The sequence below is a fragment of the Thermobia domestica genome, chromosome 18 (genome assembly GCF_964235325.1).
Source record: "Thermobia domestica chromosome 18, izTheDome1.hap1.1, whole genome shotgun sequence".
NCBI lineage: Eukaryota > Metazoa > Arthropoda > Insecta > Zygentoma > Lepismatidae > Thermobia > Thermobia domestica.
In genome coordinates, this window is record NC_137471.1 from 140613870 (window position 1) to 140637169 (window position 23300).

The window sequence follows — 23300 nt, forward strand, 5'->3', positions numbered from 1 at the left end:
CATAACAATAACAAAACGCAGAAGTTTATACAATGTATCTGAAATACCGAGGAGTCAATACGATTTCTGTTCCTGTTCCGCTTGCAATTAACACTGGCCACTTGACAGCTCTTTTTTAAGACACAGCAAATACATACAAGGTAGATTAGATATAGGTGTGTTTATTCTTCTTGAATTTTGAAAATTACGTTCCTGAGATCATGGTTCAATTTCCGGTATGGTTACTTGGTACGAATGAAAACCTAACTGGTTGTTCGTATCCCATTTCAAACAATAAGTACTATTTCTTACAGCCCTTAACTCAATCAAACCAAACACTGTCGAATCTAGTTCTTTCGGATGCAAGAATAATAGCAAACTTAATTCGGAGAATGTCGAGAAAGTGACAATGGTTTCGCTTTCTTTTTCTTTTTTTGATCAAAAGATCCAATATATTCCAGTCGAAAATTTTCTTGTAGGTCTTATATCTGGAGAACTACATATAGTGTAGCAAAACCCAAACTATCACTTAACTCAGTATAGTGTGCTTATTCTGTAAACAATACGAAAACTCAATTTATGGCCGTTTAAAAATTTTGTGGCCCCTGATCCAAAAGCTAATTATTGGCCAAGATGGCAATCTTTTGACCCATTTTTTGATCAATTTCTAAAATTCTTGGCCAAGATCGCAATCTTTTGATCCATTTTTTAAAATCATTTCTAAAATTCTTGTTCTTTCTTGACATCACAAACAGAGAAGGAGAAAAATAAATTGCCTAATTAGGCTTAGCAACGTTTGGGACAAAGAGGAAAAGAGAAAACGTAAGATGATGTTACAGTAATATTGCTCTTAAATTCAGTGACACCTATATATAGTAGATGAATCGTTTGATTTCCCCCAGTCCCAGTACTGGTAACGTATGCCTGTTAATCCATAAGACACATTGTTTCCAGTAACCTAGTCCAGACGTACAATAATACCCTCCTGCAATATTGTGAATTTTCTCTAAAGTTTACTCACGCATAATAAAATGAAAATAAAAGTCATCAAACATAATCTTAAGCAAGCACTGATAAATGCAGTTAATATCTTTCTGATTTTAGTCGTAAATTAAAACTGTTATCTTGTTTCTGTAAATCGTAATTGAAAACCATACTTATTCATTGAATTTTATTTTTCTTGCATTCTAGGAGCCTGTCGTTGTTATATCTGCAGGACTTATGCATCCTGCGCGGAAAACGAAAAATTTTGTTTTTCCTGTTCTTTCTTTCAAACCTTATTTCGTATATTCACTTTGCATTTAACAGTGGAGGCATTGGACTTGATGTGAGGCGCTTACGAAAGAGATGACACTAAGGTCTTTTTTCCCCTCTTTTTTTCAGAAGAAACAGAAAAAGAGTTGGAAAAACTAAAAGAAAAATATGGTGATGATCTGGATAGTTCGGAAGATGAAAACAACGACGAAGAACCAGAAGATGAAGAAGAAATTGAATTGGACGATTGTAAGTTGACTTCCCTAGAGCACACGCAAGCATCTATTTTAGGTAGTAACTGTTCGGAATTATGCCCACGTTCAAACCTGAAACATTGTAATGAATAGTAATCATAATGTAGATGAGTTGAATAAATTTAATCAGTTCAGATGTAGTTGAAACAAGAATAAGGTTAACGAGATAATAAAAATGAATCAAAAGGGTACTCATCTTACTTTCCTGTATAATGTTATAGATTATATATACAGGGTGTTTCAAAACAACACCAACAACGTTTGGGAGGTGATTCCTGACAACAAGATAAGACAAAAAGTATAGACCAACCTGGGTACACAAAGGTTTCCTTTCGGAGTTATAGGTTGAAAAAAAAAAAGTTTAAAGGTTCATAGCTCCAAAACTATGGGATCTACCGTATTCGGGTCAAGACTTCACTAAGGAACTAATATGGGCCCTATCCAAAAATACATGTTTCAGAATCCTAAGGTACTTTCGCAACAAGTTTTACAGAGGGAGTTTTCTACGAGCATATAATTTGAAGTACTCACCAACTACCTCTATAAAAAATTGTTGCGAAAGTACCTTAGGATTCTGAAACTTGGATATTTGGATATGTCACATACTAGTTTCTAAGTGAAATCTTGACTCGACTGCGGTAGGTTTCATAGTTTTGGAGCTATGGGCCTTTAAAGTTCATTTTTTCATGTTTTTGGCAGCCTGTAACTCCTAAAGGAGACATCTGTGCACCCAAGTTGGTCTATAGTTTCTGTCTTATCTTGGTGTCAGAAATTACCTCCCAAGCGTTGTCGGTGTTGTTTTGAATCATCATATATATATATATATATATATATATATATATATATATATATATATATATATATTCTAAGCTCCCTGTCGATATTTGCATGTATTATTTAAAATTTAGAAGGATGTATCATGTTAAATGGTCCGCGCTATATATATATATATATATATATATATATATATATATATATATATATATATATATATATATATATATATATAATAGATATAGATAGATAGATAGATAGATTCAACCAAACTTGGTACACATATTATTTACAATCTGGGAAAGAATGCTATGGAGCAACCCCAGGGCACAGTCAAAAGAAGTGACATAAAAATAATGGAAAACGACCTATATTAGTGTAAAATTCATAGTTTGCAGAATCGTTAAGATCAAATACATAGACTCTCTAATGCTTTTAGTTTCACGCTCAGCCTCCCTGGAAATGATGTGAGAAAGGGATAAAAATACAGTTTCCAAAATGGCCAAAAATAGTATAGTTTTCGGGGTCGGAGAAACGGCTGAGTCGTTTAAAACAAAGTTAGTATCTGCTTGAAGGTTTTTTTTTTCTTTTCTTTTTTTTTTTTGTCATGTCACTTTGATTAAAATTCTTATTCTATGTGGGTAGGGTATTTTAAAATGTATACCAGAAGGAGAATATCCTATTCATTATCTTCATTACAGATTCATAGAAATCCTTATTCTGAGGGGGAAGGGCATTTAAGTATTTTCCATACACATATTCTTGCCGTGCGAAGAACTGGTATTTCAGTTAGTAGCAATATAAAACTCTAACTATTTACATTCATTAAGATATTAACTATTCATTAATTACTCATAAGAAGGGCGCGGTGGCTCAGTGGTAGAGCGTTCACTTCCGGTGCTTGGGGTCCCTGGTTCAATCCCAGCTCGCGCCGTGTGGACTTTGTGGTGGACAAACATCGTGCTCGTTTTGTGGTGGACAAACACCGTACTCGTGGGTTTTCTTGGGGTTCTCCCGTTTTGTCCCACATTCCACCATTTGACTCATCTCTCATCATCACCGTCTCCTTTAGCCTAACCGGCATAACCATGGGACGTAAAACTTAAAGATTTCATTTCATTTCATTTAATTACCCATATTCAAATAACTTTATGTTTACGTAATATGTTTATCTACTCTCTCACACATAGGTAATAAGTACATACATTGGCATATTAACAGTATTAAACACACACATTTTGAATCCCTCTCCGCTACTCTAGTACATAGTGTGCAAGTCTTTCATGTATGGGCTCCTGGGCTTAATTCCTGATGGGAATGCCTTACACCGTAACTTGGAATGGTGGTTCGAATTCCACCTTAAATTATAGGCCCACGTCTGATATAGCCTCGTGTCTGATTAGGAACAGTAAACTCGAACCAACCGACGAATATCTTGAGGCTTCCTTACCTATATCGTGACAAGGCAGTAAGCTAAAATCCATCGTTGCCTAATATGATTTGATTTTGAACATGTCCGTAACAGAATACAGACAGAAGTGTGGTATGAGGTAGTTCTTAAAGTAACTTACATTAACTATAGAATGTAATTAACGGAAGTTGTCAGATAATAAAATATCCTAAATATATTGCGAAGCTAAACTTCAGTGTATCAAATATAATTAATTATGGTACGCTCTTAGTCCCATGGGCCTTCTATTATTGTTGGGAAAGAAAATTAAATTAAAATTACAAAATATATAACCAAAGCAACTTCAAATTTCTCAAGTAAACGTAAATTTTATTGCGATGGTAAAATCCTTATTACACTTAATAAATTTAGTTTTACCGTTTTGTGACAGATTGTAGAAAACTATTTATCTAGTAATTTTTATAATTTGGAATGAACAAGGTTTTTTATCAGCGTATCAAATTCTTTTCTAAAATATTAAAAATTATTGCAAAATAATTCAGTTAAAGTACAGAACATTTACTTTTCTTTGCTATTATTTTTAAGATTTATAAAATTAATTCATAATCTACTTATACATAAATTGATATGAATAAGATACGAAAATTAATATTAATGAAAAGTGCTGATGAACTTTGCGTGGGCATAAATCTAACAAATAATTCAATTTTGTATACTTTCGACAAAAATATTGTCATATGCTGAATTAAATCGTAATGCATGTATTTAATGAATTATCTAATCTCTTCCATTCACATTGAAATAATATACGTGAAAAAATAAATTACCTTTAGTATTTGCTTCAATACACACATTTACATATATAACACAATTATAGACCACTTTATTTGCAAAATCAACGTTTCATAGTTAATCAGAAATTGAAATACCCACTTTTCCACTAAATAAAAATATTCTGCTGTTTTGAATGTTGTTAGGAAAAAAATCATAAACTATGAAAGAATAGCAATTAGAATATCGTAAGAAGTGACTGTTTACTTTTATCTCACAGTCATTTAATATAATTTGAAATACGAAACTTGATTCAAAGTAAAATGATATTCAAAATTCACTTGTAAATGTATTCCTCTATAAAATTTATTCGAGAGCTCTTTCCTGGCAAAGCAGTTTGATTCCCGGCGGGAGCTCATGTTGTTCCAATTCCACGTTAATTAGTAGGTCAATGTTCGCCATTTGCAGCCTCACAAAGGTTGGCTCTTTTCAGTACATTGTCCATAACTTTACGAAGAGTTGCTGGCTGTAACGCACGGATCTCTGCCCTTATGTTGTTTTTGAGTTGCTCGATGGTTGTTGGTTTGTTCACATATACACGTTCTTTGAGATATCCCCGAAGGAAAAAATCTGGAGCAGTTAAGTCAGGCGCACATTGAAGTGCCGACGGTATGCTCTCTGGGTGAGTATGATTGATCTTTGATTTTCAAAATACAGTTCAGTCAGTTTCGTGCGTTGTTCAGGACTCAATCTCTCCATGATGAATCTCCCAGGATTCCTTTACAATCCTGAAAAAGAAAAACTACCATTAATAACTTACCAAACAAAATATGAGGCATTAAAACCAATGCCTGACATTTGTGCCACCCTGTACTATTACTTGCTCTTCCCGTGTTCCAGAATTCATCCGTACCTACCCGATTAGCATATGCGCCTGCGGCACGGCAGCTCGTAGTCAATTCTTACCGAGGACTTGTGGGGTTTGAACCCCATGTTTACGTCTGATATAACTTTGGCGCTAAAAAAACATTAAATTTTAAATCAATTAACTTATCTTGTACGTGTTCCTTAGTTTCTATTTGTCAGCAACTTTTCTTTTTTCATATTGCAACTTTTTTTTTTTTTTATGATTTCAGTGTTAATTCATAGTAATTAAATACACGATTTTTAAGAAGTTTCAGTTTCAGCGATCGTCACACTAAACATTGTACCATTTAACTGGTAGCGTTTCTGTTGAGCAGACATATCTATTTGAGTTGTCATCAAATGAAGCACTTTTAAATATTTCTTTTGTCTTTTCAAATTATTGAGACTTCCAGTTGGTCATGGCCACTTGTATGTTACGCTGTATAGACCGCATCATGAAGAAACTTGAACATATAATTCGAAAACTAAGGATGTACTTCAGTGAAGAGATTTTTCAAAATTAATTTTTATATGTATTCTCATTTAGTTTATAAGATTTTAATCACTTACGTATCTTGTTAGATAAGTATTAAAATATTCAAATAGATAACAATCTCTTACCTAGAACATCCATAAAGATTATTTTTAGAAACAATATGAAAGTATGCTTGCTCTCCTCTAGTGTAACTGATTAGGTACCGTTGCTAAAATAATTTAATAATTCAGTGAGGATCTGTACCCTTTCAACTTAAGTTACCTTCTGTGCTCATTACGCTAATGGAAACAATAGACAGAGTTACAATCACACGTAGTGTGAAAGCTGTTGTTCATTCTAATCAGCTTACTTGTACAAAATCTTCCTATTTTCATTCGAATTTATAAAATACGAGGCGCACGCAGAAAGTAAATTTCCCACAGTCCCATAGTTAGGAAACCGTCCAGAAGCGACTGCGTGCACTTGAGAGAGAAAGGTTCTAGCATGACGCATGCGCGAGCGGACCTTCTCTAATGCTCTCAATAGCGTCGTGGCAGTGGTTGAAGAAGGACGTTCCTATTCCAGCTCCCGCTGCGTGTGAAGTGCGAGCAGTGATAAAAGTTCTTTGAATGCGCAGTTCATAGCGCCGATTGAAATCCATCATCAGCTGTGCCAGATTTGTGGGTCTAACGTTATGAGCAAGCGGATGGTGCGTTGCTAGTGTAGACAATTTGCAGCAGGACGCCAAAATATACATGATGAGGAGCGCAGTGGGAGGCCAACCGTCATCACAAACGATCATGTGGACTTCGTTCGGGAACGTATCATGCAGAATCATCGCTTCACAATAACGGAACTCAGCGGTCAGTTCCCACAGATTTTGCACTCCTTATTGTACACCATCGTCACGGAGCGCCTGTTGTTCTAGAAGTTGTGTGCCAGGTGGGTGCCGAATCAACTGACTCCAGAACACAAAGCAAGGCACATGGGGTCAGCATTGACATTCTTGCAACGATACAGCTGACAATGGATTTCAATCGGCGCTGTGCCGTGCGCATTCAAATACTTGATCACTGCCAGCACTTCACACGCGGCGCGAACTGGAATAGAAATGTCCATCTTTAACCACTGCCACAACGCTACTGAGAGCACTAGGAAAGTTCCGCTGGCGCATGCGCCATGCTAGGTCCTTATTCTCTCACTTGAACGCAGTCGCGTGGAAAAGTTACTTTCTGGATATGCCTCGTACGTGACATTTTTATGCAGATGAGATAAAGTAAAAGGTGATATTTGAACATGACTGAATAAGTAATATACACATTTCCGTTCAGTGAAGAATCCTGCTCTGTCAAATCGTAAGAGTTTGTGGTGGACATTTTGGCTATTAATATTTTTCTAGAAAATCGTTCAAATTTTTCCGATACATTATTTCTTTCATTATTTCTCAGTTGCGTATGACAACGGTATAGTACATTAAATGAATAATCTTATTTCATTTCGTATTAGGCAATTAAATATTTAGAATTTATTAATATGTATATGAGTACAAAACAATTACTTAACAATCTTTATAAACGATTCAGGGAGAGGCCGAGCTTCTGCTGTTTATGGTTCTCTCTTTCAGAAATTATTTACATATTTTAGGTTGGCGGGTAAATACTTAATATATGTAGATAACACAAAATTACAAGAAGTTATAACTACCTAACACTTCATAATAATAATAATAATAATGACACATTAACCCTTTGATTATCAATTTTTATAATGTGAACATTCTTTCATATGTACAACTGCTTTAATGTGTGATATTCCTGACATCTGAACACAGTTTCGGAAACAACTAAATACAGCTTTCTTGTCACATCTAACCCGATGGGAGAACAACATTTTAGAATTTTCTAAAAACAAATTCCCAAAGATGTTTAAATTATTCGCTTGGGACACATGTGTCCCGTTGGTAGTCAAAGGGTTAACATAGTATTGTCTCAATTTTCAAATACTCTTTCAGCTGTTTTTTTTTTTTTTTTTTTTTTTTTAAATTTGCTAAAAGTGAAAAACAGAAACACAATGTCTAACTGAGCTCTGTTCTGTATTTGTCAGATTTATCTGAAAGCGAGGAAGAAGAATCAGCAAATCATGAACAACGCACACGAAGAAGACAAAGGAATCAATTTGCTATACGTAAGAATGAGAAAGGGGAAACCCAGCTGCATGTGGCCTGCATTAATGGAAATGTAGCTATGGTGAAGAGACTGATAGAAAAGGTGAGACTTTTTCTCCTGTTAGTATATATGCTCCTTTGTATAAATAACGCTTTCCTTTCCTTCCATCTTTAAAATGTGTTTTAGACAATACGCATTCATTGAGTAATATGAGTTTATAAAGAAAAATATTCAACTATGATTGTTGTTTTACTTCTTTCGTTTGCAAATTCGTAGCATAATTTTACTGTGCGAACTTTGTGCGAACTTTGCAACAGACACACACAGTAGCTTTTCTGAAATTATTTCTCCTTCTTAGTACCTTATGAGAAGCTCCTTGTTATACAGGGTGGCCAGAAAGTTTCTTTACAGCCGAACTAAATGCGTGTAACAATGTAAAGTAAGATATTTAAGATTTGAACGTTTCATCCTGATCATTGGTATGGCAACAGTGCTCCTTTTATAAATTGCCACGTGATTGTCTCATAACTGCCATGTGAGTGCGCGCAGAGGGAGGAGAATAAAGTTTGTGCATTGACCAGTTGATTGTCTTGCCTTTCCATGTTCGGTGAACAACAATGGCAGATACCAGTGACTTCTTTGGAGGAGCGCTTAGTGGCAATTGTGTGTGGGTTATTGAACTTCGGTGGGGACCTTGCGACACCAGACAATGCTCTATGGGGTATCATCAAATCACACATCAGTAAGAAGCAGTACATGGACAATGACGCTCTTTGGGCACGTGTGCTTGAAGCCTTCCAGCTTGTAACGCTTCAGCGGCTAAAGTGGATGTGCCATCAATGTAAATATGAAGTATAAATTGCAAATTGTATTGCGTAACAGTTACACTTTAACTGTTAGTAATAGTTTCAATTAGTTATTAACTGTCAGTTAATACTAGTCATAGTTTCTTTTTTTTGTTACATTTCAAATTTTTACAATTTAAATGCTATTCTTGACGAAGTCTATTGCAACTATGTTGTCCAATGACTAATAAAGTGTTCTATTCTATTCTATTCTATTCTATTCTGTCATTTGTGTGAATGAGTAGTGCAGAAAACAAATGATTTCCTCCACTCCCCCATTTCTTGCTTGAAAGTCCATCATATCACTACTACATATTTCTCTGTAACGTTTCATATAGCCTCGGGATGTTAAACGACAAATATGGAGATCAGATCATGACAGAGAGGCTTGTAGGTGTAATAATTCAAAATACGACATTCAAGCCATACCAACCCCTGCTTTACAACAAGTACACACAAAATATGAATACTTGACAACAGTAATAAAGAAATTATTTTTAACTCAGTCCCTTCAGCAACAAAACTAAATTTAGATATTTATTATATGCGGTACCCGCACTCAATCTATCTTTTCGAACATGTTTTAGTGTAGGAAGAAATGAAATCTTTGAGTTTAACGTTCCACGATTATGCCCATTAGGCTAAGGCAGACAATGATTAAAGCAAGTGAATGATGATGGAAAAATTGATAGAATGAGAATGTGGGAGGAAACGGGAATATCCGGAGAAAACCCACTAGCACGATGTCCACCACAAACTTATTACTTAGCCGAGGATAGAACCAGGGACCCCACACATCAGAGGTAAGCGTATTTCAGTGTGTGGTTGAAAGTATCTTACACTATATATATATATAATGTGTGTGTGTTTAGATTAAATAAAACAGGACACTATGAAAACTTGTAGTATAGTTATAGTAATGCATTTACTTCTTGCTGAAATATCAGGATTAATTAAACGTCAGGTTGTCTAAAAGTATTGAACCTTTGGATGGTAGAATTGAGAATACATTTATTGTGGTTTGTAAACATTATGAAACCTTATATTCACGAGTTTGTTTGATGACTTTCTGCCATTTTTCCGGCAACTTCATAATTCCGAAGCTGTAGAACTTTTGTGGTTTCTGATAAAGAAATTATGACACGTGGTTTTCATAGGTCTCTTTCGAAACGAACTTAACGCTACTAAAGTAGTTCCACAGATACCAAAATTAATGAAAATCTTGTGGTTGGAGGTACGGGCTAGGGACGGTGGACACATTAAAACCTCCCAGCCAAGTACTTTCAATCTCGTTAATGGTGTATGCTGTCTAACTTTCTCTGTTAACCAGTTTCGGTCGTATCTTCTGAATTGGTTGGTGGACTCGTGCTAATTGTCGATAGTATAGGCCCAAGTCAATTGTCCTGCCTGATGGCAGCGCCAACTCGTGATGCAAGATGTCTTTCCACTTCAATCAATTGCAACGCTTAACTTTCCTATGCGTCAGTGTGTGACTGTCGTATTCTAATGAATACGAGGGTACACTTGCCTCAGCAGCAAGCATAGGTAATTGCGCCAATAGGTATTGTCAGACATAATCGCAGGAATCATTAGGGCAAAAACAAACAAATATTTGGATAAGAAATAGTTTATATAAACGAAATCTCTTGTCATTAATTTTACAAAATAGTGAAAGCTGAGGGCTCCGACTACAGGTTAAAATACAAAAAGAAAAGACTATATAATACTTGTGTCCAAAAATTCCTGGTGATAAGCCATATTAGTGGTTTCCGTCTGCCTTGAGTCCTCTTCCTGACGCCGGTTTCTGTCGATCTGTCTGTTCTGATGAACTGTTGCTACAAGAATGAGACAGAGTCCTTGCTGGATTGCAAGAAGACCGCACTGGTCCTTCATGCTGCCGTTTCTTCAACTGTCCCAATTGACGATCGGCACCGTGAAGAAGCAGTCTGCCGTCCACAAGTGTAGGCTTTTGCCACAAACTGTACAGCTTCTTCTCCCTTGGACCACAATCTTTTTCGTACATTGTTCTCGTAGCTTATTCCCTTTCCATCACTCCTGATCAACCGCCTCAGAAAGTGCTCGAGTTCTTTAAGTTTCAGTGGAGATTCGCAGATAGAAAAACACGATTGAGTAAATGTTTTCCAATCAGAACATGGTACCCGAATTTCTAGCTTCTTTTTGTAACCAGCTTTCTCCAAATCGTTTAACACTGTTTGGTGATAGATGTTTTTGTTCTTGGCGATGTCATGACTGTTTACATGTCGGTCTTGCTTGATGTATGCCAGAATCTTACCCACTTTTACTGTGATTGGTCACTTTAAGGAGCGTCTTATATATCAAAATTTTGGAAACAAATAGGACAGAGCCATCTTTTATCATTTCTTTTTTTCGATACGGCATTTCAGTAGGAGGTAGAATGATTAGGTGCATACGGTTTGAAGATGATATGGCGCTTGTTGCAGAATCTGAAGAGAAAATCAATCAGATTTTAGAAGACTTGAGGAAGGGCTGCGAACAATATGGGATGGAAATAAATATTAGAAAGACAAAAGCCATATTATTTGGAACAAAGGGGTCAGTGTCAAATATAGAAGTAAGAGGTGAAAAAATTAAACAGGTGATTACCTAGGTAGTGTTATTACTGATGATATGAAGTGTGAACGTGAAATAAAAGCAAGGATAGGAATGGCAAAAGAAGCCTTTAGAAGAAAGAAAAGACTTTTGTGGTACCTTGAATAAAGAGTTGAGAAAAAGACTTTTAAAATGCTTCGTGTAGAGTACGAGGGTCACTACGAAAGTTTTGAGATGTGAAATAACTTACATACTTAAAATCAATTTAACACTTACATTTTCTCAAAGTATTCACCATTACACTGTACACACTTTTACATCCTCGAAAACCACTTTTGGAAGCAGTGTTGCTTTTTTTTTTTTTTTTTTTCAAGTGTTGAAAGTTCATTCTCGTAAGCCACTACAGCTTCTTCAGGGCTACAAAATCTCTTCCCACGCATGCGATCTTTGATCCTGGGGAACAGAAAAAAATCACACAGAGCCAGGTCATGGTTATACTGCGGATGAGTCATAAGTTTGACCTCAGTAGATTCTAAAAACTGAATTGTGATATTGGCCGTGTGTGCGGACGCGTTGTCATGATGAAGCAGGATCCCACGCAATCCAGTTCTTGGACGCCGTTCCCGAAGCTTCTGGAACACTTTTGTTAGGCAAACAATGGTGTACCTTTGAGCAGTAACAGTCCTTTGTTCTTCAAGTGGAACAGTTGCAACATGGCCAGATTTGGAGAAGAAACTTGCGACCATCTTCTTCCCCACACTTCGCGGTTGCTTCACTTTCGTGGGTGAATTTTCGTCTGGAAATATCCAAACTGTAGACTGGCGTTTATTTTCAGGGTCAAATTGATAGAGCCGTCTTATCATCAGTAACAATGTCGGAGACGCGTCAAGAATTGCCTCCATCAAATCTTGCAAGCATTTCTTCACACCATTCCACGCGCATGCGCTTCTGCTGTTCAGTCAAAGTGTGAGGCACCCAACGAGATGAAACCTTCCTGAGCCGAAGATGATCATGAAGAATTTTTGTTACTGCTGGCGATCCAATGTTAACTGTAGATTCAATGTCCTTGAAAGTTGTTCGAGGATTTTCTCGAATCACTTGTTCCACAGCGGCAATGTTTTCATCTGACAGCTGTTGCCGGACGTCCAGCCCTCTCTTCATCTTTAAGTGATGTCTGGCCTCTTCTGAATTCACCAAATCACCGAAAAAATGTAGCACGGGAAAGAGCAAGGTCCCCAGATACCCCCTGCAAACGGTCAAGGCTTTGTGTCTCGTTCACACCACTTTTGAAATCGTAAAGGATCATTGCCCGAAAATGTTCCCTTTTGAGCTCCATTCTAGACAGCCGAATACTGCTCACATCAACAAACAAGTGAAGGCGATACGGCCACGCCGATAATCGAGGCGAGTTGAAACTTGCTTCGCTTCTTTGCTCTGGATACCACTACCGAACACAATTGTTGGAATTCAAATACTGTGCCACAACAATGCGTATCTCAAAACTTTCGTAGTGACTCTCGTATTGTACTGTATGGGTCAAAAACATCGACACTACGCAAAAATGATGAGAAACGACTGAAAGCTTTCGAAATGTGGGTGTGGAGAAGAATGGAGAGAATTAGTTGGGTCGAGCGGAAAACGAATGAGAGGATGTTAGAGATGGTAGGGGAGAAAAGAACAACTTTAGACATTATTAAGAAGAGGAAGAGAAAATGATTGGGACATCGGTTAGAAGGAATTGTATCATGAGGGACGTTCTAGAGGGTATGGTGGTAGGAAACAGAGGGAAGGGGTGAAAGAGACTACAATTAATAGAGATATCAAAACAGAATTCGTATGTGAGGACGAAGAGGTTATCGAAAGATCGTGGAGCATGGAAACTTGTCAGTTGCAGCAAAGTGACCTGCCAATAATAGCAGAATACCTATGATGATTTATCTTGCCCGTAAATGCAGTATAAATTTTGTTCATGGGCCTTAATAGCATTTGTGCCTTTATGAAAGCAAAATTGTGAAAGGAAGCGCAGTATTACTGAAATGTCATTCATCTTCATGGCGCAATACCTTACATCTACGTAATTATAAGAATTCCAGCAGTTTTTGCACATCTAATAGCTTCAGTTGTCAAATGATGTTAGACCCCTTACCCACTGAAACTCATATGTCCTGAGATTTACGATACTAACGCCACCTCGTGCAAAAAGACTCACTACTTTTATCTGAAGCACAGAATTTCAAACAAGTATGCCACTTATATTTACAATTGCTGTTCTTGCACCCGTGTAGATCAACATTATAAATTATTTAGTTTTGGAAGTGGACATATGCAGATAACGATGTTATCCAATATTCTAGTATTTATCCGTTATCTGAATATTTTGAGCATTCCAATGTTACTTGTGTGTTGTTCATTCAATTATTTTTAAAACCAAAGAAAAACTTACTTCCAGTGGTGTTCTTTTGTCCTTAGGGTCACCCTTTAAATATTCGTGATAATTGTGGTTGGACAGCGCTTCATGAAGCATGCAATCATGGCCATAAAGATGTTGTGGAAGTGCTGCTGGATGCCGGCGCTGCTGTGAATGACCGAGGAGGAACACTCTGTGGAGGCATCACTCCATTACATGATGCAGCAAGTAATGGTAATTTAGAGGTGGTGGAGCTTCTTCTCAACAAAGGAGCATCTATTGCGGTATACACGGATAAGGTAATAGTATATAATCTCTTTCTTTCTACTTTAATTAAATATGGCATTATATGGAGAGAGTGTGTAGCAATAGTTAATCTTGTATGATCTTGTAAGAATAAAAAATGTATACAAGACGTAGAGTGTGACAATTGCTTCTATTCCATTCTGCGCGCAGAACATGTATCAGCTTTAGTTCCATTCAAAAAGACAATGATTTTGCCGTCTGTATCATTCCATTCTCGATAAGGCCCCCTTCACAAATTAATTTTTAACCAGGTCTTTCGTATGTGCATCATAGCCATGTGATAAAGGGGTTGTAATATTGTAATATATTCCATTGTACAAACTTTGCTTTTAACGTCTTAAATCTAATTTAAACTACTCGCTGAGCAACAAATCGTAATGTGTAACAGTTTCGCCAACTATGTACACTCATGTCCAAAATGATTGTCGCATATCTATAAATATGTTGTTGTAGGAATGTAATTTGATAACGAATTCGCTCGGTATTTCTTATAATGTTAATACGTGTATAATCGGCAAAGACATGCATGTGACAAATTTCATGTCAACTGAGCAGTAAATAAGAACAATAAAACGAAAATAAAACTTTCTTGCCCATTTAGCAACATTTTCTTTTACTCATTCTAATTTTCGTATTTATAATTCTCTTCCTATGAAATTCTTTTCCACAAATATACATTCCCCGATTATACACATAGTATCAGTATTAAAACGTACCCTGCAAAATCATTATCAAATTATATTCTTACAAGAAGACAGTTATAGATATGCGACAATCATTTCGGACATGACTGTACTTTGGTTTCATCAGACACTGTCCTCTATAAACTGTTAAACCATAATAGTTTTTTACAATAAACTTAGATATTGAGTATACATAACTTGTTTTAGATGGGACGAGAGGTCTTAAGTCTTCCAAAGTGGAAACTCGAGACAAAAAGTAAATTAAGCGATACCAATTTTTCTTAGAAGATCCCACTTTTTAAATTTTAACGATATGTTTTCCCTCTTTCCCTTAACTGTGGTAGTCTCTTACCGTAAAAAGAAATTTAAGGTTTATACATTCAGTACTAAGTGACAGCGAGGCTTTTGTTCAAGCTATTGTTCCGCTTATAAACTCTTAAATTTTGTGTTACAATGACCGCGTGGCTGCCAACGTATGGCGTAGCTTTGCAAACATTATTTAGCGATTACAGGTAACAATTTTCGTTTAGGAAAAAGAAAAGACCAAGTTCTAATCCCAAGATTGACCATTTTGGTTGTTTCCTTCAATCTTGGCCGAGTTCCTCCCAAATCTCCGTTTCTCCTCTTGGTAATGTAAAATGTGGAAAAGAAATCTTAAAAGAGATGATAGTTTAATTGGTTTTATTGGCATACGATACGATCCAGTAGTGAGTCTCAATCTTCCGTGTATACTTTTATTTGTATTTATTTATTTATTTATTTATTTGTTTGTTTTTAAGCTATAGAGATAGTTAGTTGTTATAGTGTTCATTGCTATTAAATAGAAGATGATGATAGTTGATAAAGTTGATTTGTTGCAGGGCGAGACACCTCTTGACTGCTTACTAGACTGGTATGAAAGGGTTGATAATCCGTTGGATCCTCTTACAGATGGATTCTATCATACCGTAGAACAACGGCTAAGGAAAGCATTAGAAAAAGGTAATTAATTTGTAAGTTGTTTCTTAATAATTTGAAACTTACATGAAATGCATCGTCATCGTCAAAAGAGCGTCGTTCAGGAATACATTTACGAACACGATAGTTACATGGACTTCAACAATTTTGTTTCCTGGAAGATCTGTTTGATTATAGATAAAAAAAATAGCTATTAGCATTTACTTGAAGCTAAGCAGTTCCTTCTCACTGGTAATCAAGCTATTTTCTTTTTATTTATTTATTTATTTATTTATTTATTTATTCATTCATTCATTCATTCATTCATTCATTCATTCATTCATTCATTCATTCATTCATTCATTCATTCATTCATTTATTTATTTATTTATTTATTTATTTATTTATTTATTTATTTATTTATTTATTTATTCATTCATTTATTCATTCATTCATTCATTCATTCATTCATTCATTCATTCATTCATTCATTCATTCATTCATTTATTTATTTATTTATTTATTTATTTATTTATTTATTTATTTATTTATTTATTTTACGAGGGGCAATCAAATAGTCCCCGGAATTCTGTTGTAGCTCTTTATTACCACAATATAAGTACACATTTATTTAATCGCCTTCAAAGTTGTACACGTGTTCCACCCTCCTGCGATTGGTGGAAACACCGACGAAAGACCTCCTTTGGTATCTTCCAATGTTCACCCGTCACGTTAGTTTTGATTTCTTTTACGTTGTCGAAACGAAAAAGGCTCATTTTTAGCTTTGGTAAGAGCCAAACATCCGATGGTGCTATGCTAAACTGTTTTTAAAGCTATCAAACTGTCTGAATCAGATTTTCCCCAATTTGCATATGCACTTGACGTTTGCGCGTTGCTCGCCGACTGACCACCACTCACTCTTCCGTTCAGCTACACTATTCGTACACTACCTGTTATGACCTGTTCATACTTGTCAAATTCATAATTAAGCAACCTAAGGACTCTACTGTACAAGATTGATTTTGATTGCATTACAAATGCCAAAAGTACAACATTCCGGAAACTCTTTTGATTGTTTCTTGTATATTATTTCTAGTTTATACTTCAATATTACCAATACTTATTTCCATATTTATTTTAAAAATAACAAATTAATGGTATCAGACATCAAATTAAAAACAAAAGTGAATGAAGCATTTTTGTCATGTGAGTGTAAGCACCATTTTGTGGTTATTTTTCACTCGTGTTGCTCTACACGTGTTATGTTGTTGAGAAGAAAATATCGAGCTTATATAAGAGGAATTATAACTTTTCCCAAAAATACAGGTGTTCCTTTCAGAATGGTTTTCATAGTTAGATTTTTATGTATGTGGGAAGTAGAGCTAACTTCTATTATTATTTTGGTCAAAAATCTCCCCGAGAGTGAAAATCATATGCATATTGCAGTGTTTTGTTCGTAGTTTATGTTTAGTTGTTTTACATTCTCATTAATTCTCTTACATTCTTTGTTGTCTTTTGCATGGAAGCGGGTCATCAAGTGGAGAATTCCTATAATGAACGCCAAAGTACTGGTTCAAGAGCTAGGAAAAGAAATGTGGAGACACTGAACGACGAAGTAAATAGTGTGCGTAGATCATTTGGAAAATCCAGAAGTAAATCGCGCAAAGATTTCTCTCTTCGACGAAGTGTTGAAGATGATGATGATGATGATGTTGATTGTGGGGAATCTTTAGAAATCCGGAGACCTTCTCGCAATCGAGTCTCCGAAACTAGTGATAGTTCCAGTGATTCTAGTGACAGTGACTCACAGTCAAAAGAAACTGAAGATGTGGATAGACTGATTGAAGACGATGATTCGGATCACAGTGTGTCACGGGTGAGAAAGCGGGAACAAACGAGCTATAATCTGAAGTCAACCAAACATACGTCACAAGAGACTAATGGTGTAGGTGTATATAAACAAGTCATAGAAGGATTACGAAATAAACGTCCGCTTAATATATCAGTGGTAAGTGATTTTGTTTTGCTATTATGTATCATCATTTTCTTTATAATTACAGGGTTTGTTCGAAAAGTGAGACTGATTTTTTTTTTTTTTTTTTTTTTTTTAAAGTTATTCACAATTTTGACACATCGACTTAATAGTTTCCAAAATATGGCCCTTCTACATCAACGTAGCATTTCCAGCGACTTGCCAATCACTGAAGGCTCTCTGGAATGCTCTTCAGCTCCCTCGTTATGGCCTGGACCAAGCCGTCCTTTCATGACCCTTTTCAATCGGGGGAAGAACAACAAATCTGCAGGAGTGACATCTGGGTCGTAGGGTGGCTGGGGTAGCTGTGTGATGCTATGTTTGGTCACGAAGTCCATGACAGCAAAGACGATGTGGCTGGGCGCATTGTCGTGATGAAGCTTCCATGATGCAGCAATTGCTGGACGGACGCGTGCGACTCGTTTTCTGAGTCTTTCAAGTACTTCCACGTAGAATGCAGCGTTCATAGTCTGACCAGGCGGTACAAACTCTCCGTGAACCACTCCTTTGCAGCCAAGAAAGATGATTGAACATCAATTTCATTTTTGGCTTGCTCATGCGAGCTTTTTTTTTTTTTGGGGGGGGGGGGGGCGAGGTGAGGCAAGGATGTACCACTCAGAGCTTTGGCGTGGGGTCGTACTCAGAAAGCCAAGACTCATCTCCGGTGATAATCACGTAACACTGCTCTAACAAACGATTCAGTGTGGAGGTGACAAGGCACTTTGAAAGGGCTTCACCTTAAACTCGATGTAACTTCGTGAAGGCTTGGAGACGACTGGCGACTGGTGCGCTAGTAGCTAAGACCCTCCACTACCCAACCAGCACAGTAATATCCCCCTCCTTCACGTTTTGGCGGGAAAATATAAGTCCTACATCTTTCCGGACAAACCCCAAATTTTAGCATTATTTCTGTAGGATACTGGGTATCTGGTGAGTGACTGCATTTGTTTAACAGAGTGATTGCTGTTGTATTTAGTGGAGCTATTGGTTAAAGGGAGTGTTGGGAGGGGAAACATGGATTTTTTTTTTTTTTTTTTTTTGCGTTAGTTTACAGTAGTGCCAGAATATGAAAACAATAAAAATCAGTTGACATATTCGATTTCTCATTTGGTTTATTAATATTTTGGATAAAGAGGATTGTGGATACACCAGAAAAATTGCCACACAATGCAATCTAGTCTGATACTGAAAAAACCATAATATCCGTAGAGAAGAAAAGATCCTAAACTGAAAACCAGAGCTGGCCGAACAGTCGATCGCTGCTGAGTATCAGCGAGAACGTAAATATTTAGAAAAACTTATATCTGATAAGAAATTTTACACATTTTTATTTATTCATTTGTTTTCTATAAGTCGTTTCAATTTAGGTAGAATGATTTCTAGTGAAAATATACTATTTCCATGAAGAATGGGAACATTGTTTCTCCTTGACTGGCGGTCAAGTGGGTCATTATCACAGTACTGGTGGATAAACGTAAGGGATATTTTAGCATAAGAAGAAACATTTTTATATTTTGGCCAATTCTGATTCTGCAAACTAAAATACTTTATAATTACTTTACAATTGATGTGCTTATTAATTAATGGTATTTATATCAGTTGGACAGGAAGCAAAGCGCTGAGGAGAAAAATGGGAGATGGAGAAGAAACAGACTGAGAATATTACACAGCACTAAAATTCACTGTGGGTGTATGTGGCATATTATGCGGATGATCAGATCAAGACATGTGATACGTGTTCGTGTGGAACACGTCCTGGATGGTTGATTACTTTTGAAGTTACCGCCGAGGCTGTAGTAGGCCTACAGCCTAACGTAGTATCGGAGAATACAGTCGAACTCGAATCTTCGGCGCCAAAGCCGCAAATGCTAATCATATCGTACCTAGCGGGAGCTGAGCTCAGACATGGTCTGGACAATATGCATGGAGCGAATAGAATTCTAGTTGGAAAAGAGGCCGTTGAGTAGGCTAAGAAGAAAAAGATGGAAGGGTGATATAAAGGAGACTTAACAGGAAACGTATAAAGTGGTAAATTCTAGAGAGAACACAAGAAGTTCCACCTAATGATGTATTATGTTGAACCGCAATGCTACGGTAAAATAAAGTGAAAAAGTAAACATTTACAAAATAGTAGTTGATTGCACACTTCAGATAAGAAAAGTAAACTTCAAATAAGAAACGTTAGTGAGTACTAAACCTAAAAACATAAATTCAACAAAATCAACGAGCTAATATTGCGAAATATGCAAGATGGAGAAAAAAGTCAATAAGTTAAATGCCTAGGCTATATTGTGATCAGAGCAAAGAGATTAATATTGCAAAACAAATGCATATATATGATCATTAATTAATCGTCGATTTTCATAAGTCATAGAACTAGGCTATTATTTACATTATATGCTTTGCAACTTATATTTTAAGTATATTGTGAAATTCCTCCTGTGAAGAGATAGGTAGAGCTACACAGAGTAAATCAGAGTCCGGAATCGACTCCAGTACCGGCTTATTATAAAAGTCCTCTAATATAATAAAATAGTATTTACAGAAATACTTCAATAATACAAATGCTTTAATACAAGGTGCAAGGTAAGTATGGCTATCCCTTGATCTGACGGTCTCAAAAAGGAATCCTCAGTAGCGAGCTACGTGAGGGGTTGTAGAACACGCTGTGCTCCAGCAAGCAGATGCAGAAGGGATTAAGTTTTCCCATCAAGGTTCCACTGTAAGCAACAAAGAGAGCAAAGAGAGGCACTTCAGGTCAGAAGGAGAAGGAACCATTAGCTCCACTGCAAGTCTATAGAGGGGAGACCAATCGAAGAATGGCCCTGTCCGTTGGATGCTGTCCATTATATAAGGGGTGCTATACACTACGAGATCAATCGTAGGAAATATCTTAGGATTTATCTTCGGAAAAATGTTATAACATATCTTGTAGGAAATCCTACCCTTTTTGTGCCATACACGTGAAGAGTTTTCCTGTCTGACCGAATGACGTTTATCAACATTGTGAAATAGTTCTATTTAATAAAAGTACAAAGCTGAAGAATTACTATGCTAACCACACTGCACATCCCACTAATATTAAAGCAGGCGCTATATTGTTAAATTGGATACCTCTAAAAAAGAAAAAAAAAGCATAAAAGTCAGAGGGTGCTGGGATACTTTTGGCGCACCACATTTTAGAAGACTTAAGGTAAAATTTAATACTTTGCATGAAAAGACATTTTTTGCAAGCAACATTTTTTTTTTTTTTTTTTTTTGCAAACAACATAATTAAATACAAAGTAATACACCCGTATTTTATGTTTACAACTGTAGGGTTACTAGTGTAAAATCATTATAAATGTTTTAACGACGGATAAAATAGGCGAGAGACAATGTTTGGCAGAAAGGGTCTAGCTAATTTTTCTAAGAAATGTTACAATTTTGGTAGTTTCCATTCACATTAGTTTAGTTTAGATTGGTTCAGGTTAGATACAGTTATGTTACGTTAGATTATATTAGTATATGGAACCAGCACAATTTTCAGAAAGTAATAGAATTTCGCTCACTTCTATTAATATTAGGTTAGTTTAAGTAAGTTAATTTCATTAGGTTAGATTTGGTTAGGTTGTATTAGGTCTAAGTACTTGCATCTTCCATTTCTCCTGTAAATTTTGTATGTGTTGCCTACTTCTGGACTCTTTCTGCGAAACATTTACCTAAGTGAGTGCATATGAAAGATGACCGGTGATACTATTTTCCACCACCGGTGTATTTCTACATAGTTTACAGAAGCTATAATTTATGTTTACAAGTGGAGCGCTACTACCACGATACCATGACAAGTGCGATTCAAACTTGTATCATTGCCATAACCCACTCGTTTTCACTACATTCACTGACGCGCCTGCTTCCTTCGCTTGCACCCCCTCGCTGACGCTCGGGCCCCCGTTTCGCTTTGCTCTGCCCCAGTTAGATAGCATTCGTAGTTTCCAGGAACCACCTAGCACAACTTGGTTTGAGACTTTTGCACTATAGTTTTTATACTCTATATCCGGCCCCCGTATTTGTACGCAAATCGTAAAAGAATTGTAGATTATCAACAATTGCTTTTGGTGGTCCCCTTGATGGATTTTATCTATGCTATGTAAGATATTTTCATGTCGGTCAACGCAAATCATTTAGGAAACAGTGACAAATTATAATTTTTCAACAATTATTTCAAGTGGTACACTTAAAGTAAACCTGCACGATCAGGAGATACCTCATCAGTTGTGTTTTCACTTGTTTTGTTTTCACTTTCTCTCACCTGATGTCGCTTAAATCGAAATCTTACGAATTTTCTTTCCGAAATAGAGCGTGCTCTAAACAAGAGAAATCTCATAGGATCGTTCAGAACATAGGAAGTGACATGCGATCTGATGCCATACACGTTGAGATTATGACTCTAGGACAAATCGTAAGAGATTTCCTAGGATCTATCTTATAGTGTATAGCCGGCCTAAGCGTCCTGGACGGCAGTGGCACTGCTGCTGCCATATCGTCATGTGACTTGTAGGAGGGACTGATGGTCCGTCGTCTGCTTCTTGTAGTAATCCCACGTGCTGTGTAGTACTCCGGCGTAAATACATGTGATGATGTTTATAAACAGGAGCATGTGCCATTGTTTTTATACAGAAGCACGTGGTAACATTACAATATGTATTTACTTAAGGAAGTTTTCAGGCACAATCATAAGATGATTTTTCACTAGAAACATTAAGAACGAGTAAAGGGAACAAATCGCGAAAGGAAATCATCGAGGGTGTGTATTTACTGCACCATCTCGGTATTTAACGGGAGGAAAAGAGAATCCTGAAAAAAATTAGAAATGGTAGTTGTCTACCACCGGATTCGAAGCAAGAGCACTAACTATTCATTCAGTCTCGCAAAAGAATGTAGTTGCAAAGGTAAAATTTAAAGACACAGCTAATAGGTTGGTGTTGTACTTGTGTACTATTAACTCATTTATACTTTGTTGTCTTTTATTAGGAGTCAGTACATGTGGTTAGCCGCAAGAAAACAGGGCCTTTAGTTGAAGAAGACGAAGCGGAGGGCGTCAAAATCATTAATGATATGCAGATTGTAAACAAACCTAAGCGAAGAAAAGTGGATGAACATTCGTTTTCAAGGTGTGTAATTGTTTCGTTAATTTGTAATTGCATCATTTACCAATTTCATTGTTCCGATTCACAAGCAAGGCGACATAATTGATTGTAATAATTATCGAGGCATTTCTCTTTTGTCAATATCCTATAAAATCCTCTCAAACATTCAAATTAGCAAGATTGACCCCATACACAGATGAAATTATAGGAGATTATTAGTGCGAATTTAGACGAAATCGATCAACTATCGTCCAAATATTTACCATTCGACAAATACTCGAAAACAAGTGGGAATACAATACCCCGGTACATCAACTATTTATTGATTTTAGAAAGGCTTACGACTCGGTTAGGAGAGAAGTATTGTACAACATTCTTACAGAATTTGGAATACCGATAAAG

The 23300-nt window shown here is 36.4% G+C and overlaps 1 protein-coding gene across 1 annotated transcript in view; it reads left to right on the plus strand.

Annotated features, from left to right (window-relative positions):
• LOC145675775 (tonsoku-like protein) overlaps nt 1–23300 on the plus strand; it is a 149531-nt gene that overhangs the window by 93808 nt on the left and 32423 nt on the right. The window contains exons 12-17 of the mRNA XM_081746456.1: nt 1363–1482; nt 7928–8091; nt 13875–14111; nt 15662–15782; nt 17264–17745; nt 22783–22922. Coding sequence (XP_081602582.1) covers nt 1363–1482; nt 7928–8091; nt 13875–14111; nt 15662–15782; nt 17264–17745; nt 22783–22922 — 1264 coding nt within the window. The remainder of the gene's footprint in view (nt 1–1362; nt 1483–7927; nt 8092–13874; nt 14112–15661; nt 15783–17263; nt 17746–22782; nt 22923–23300) is intronic.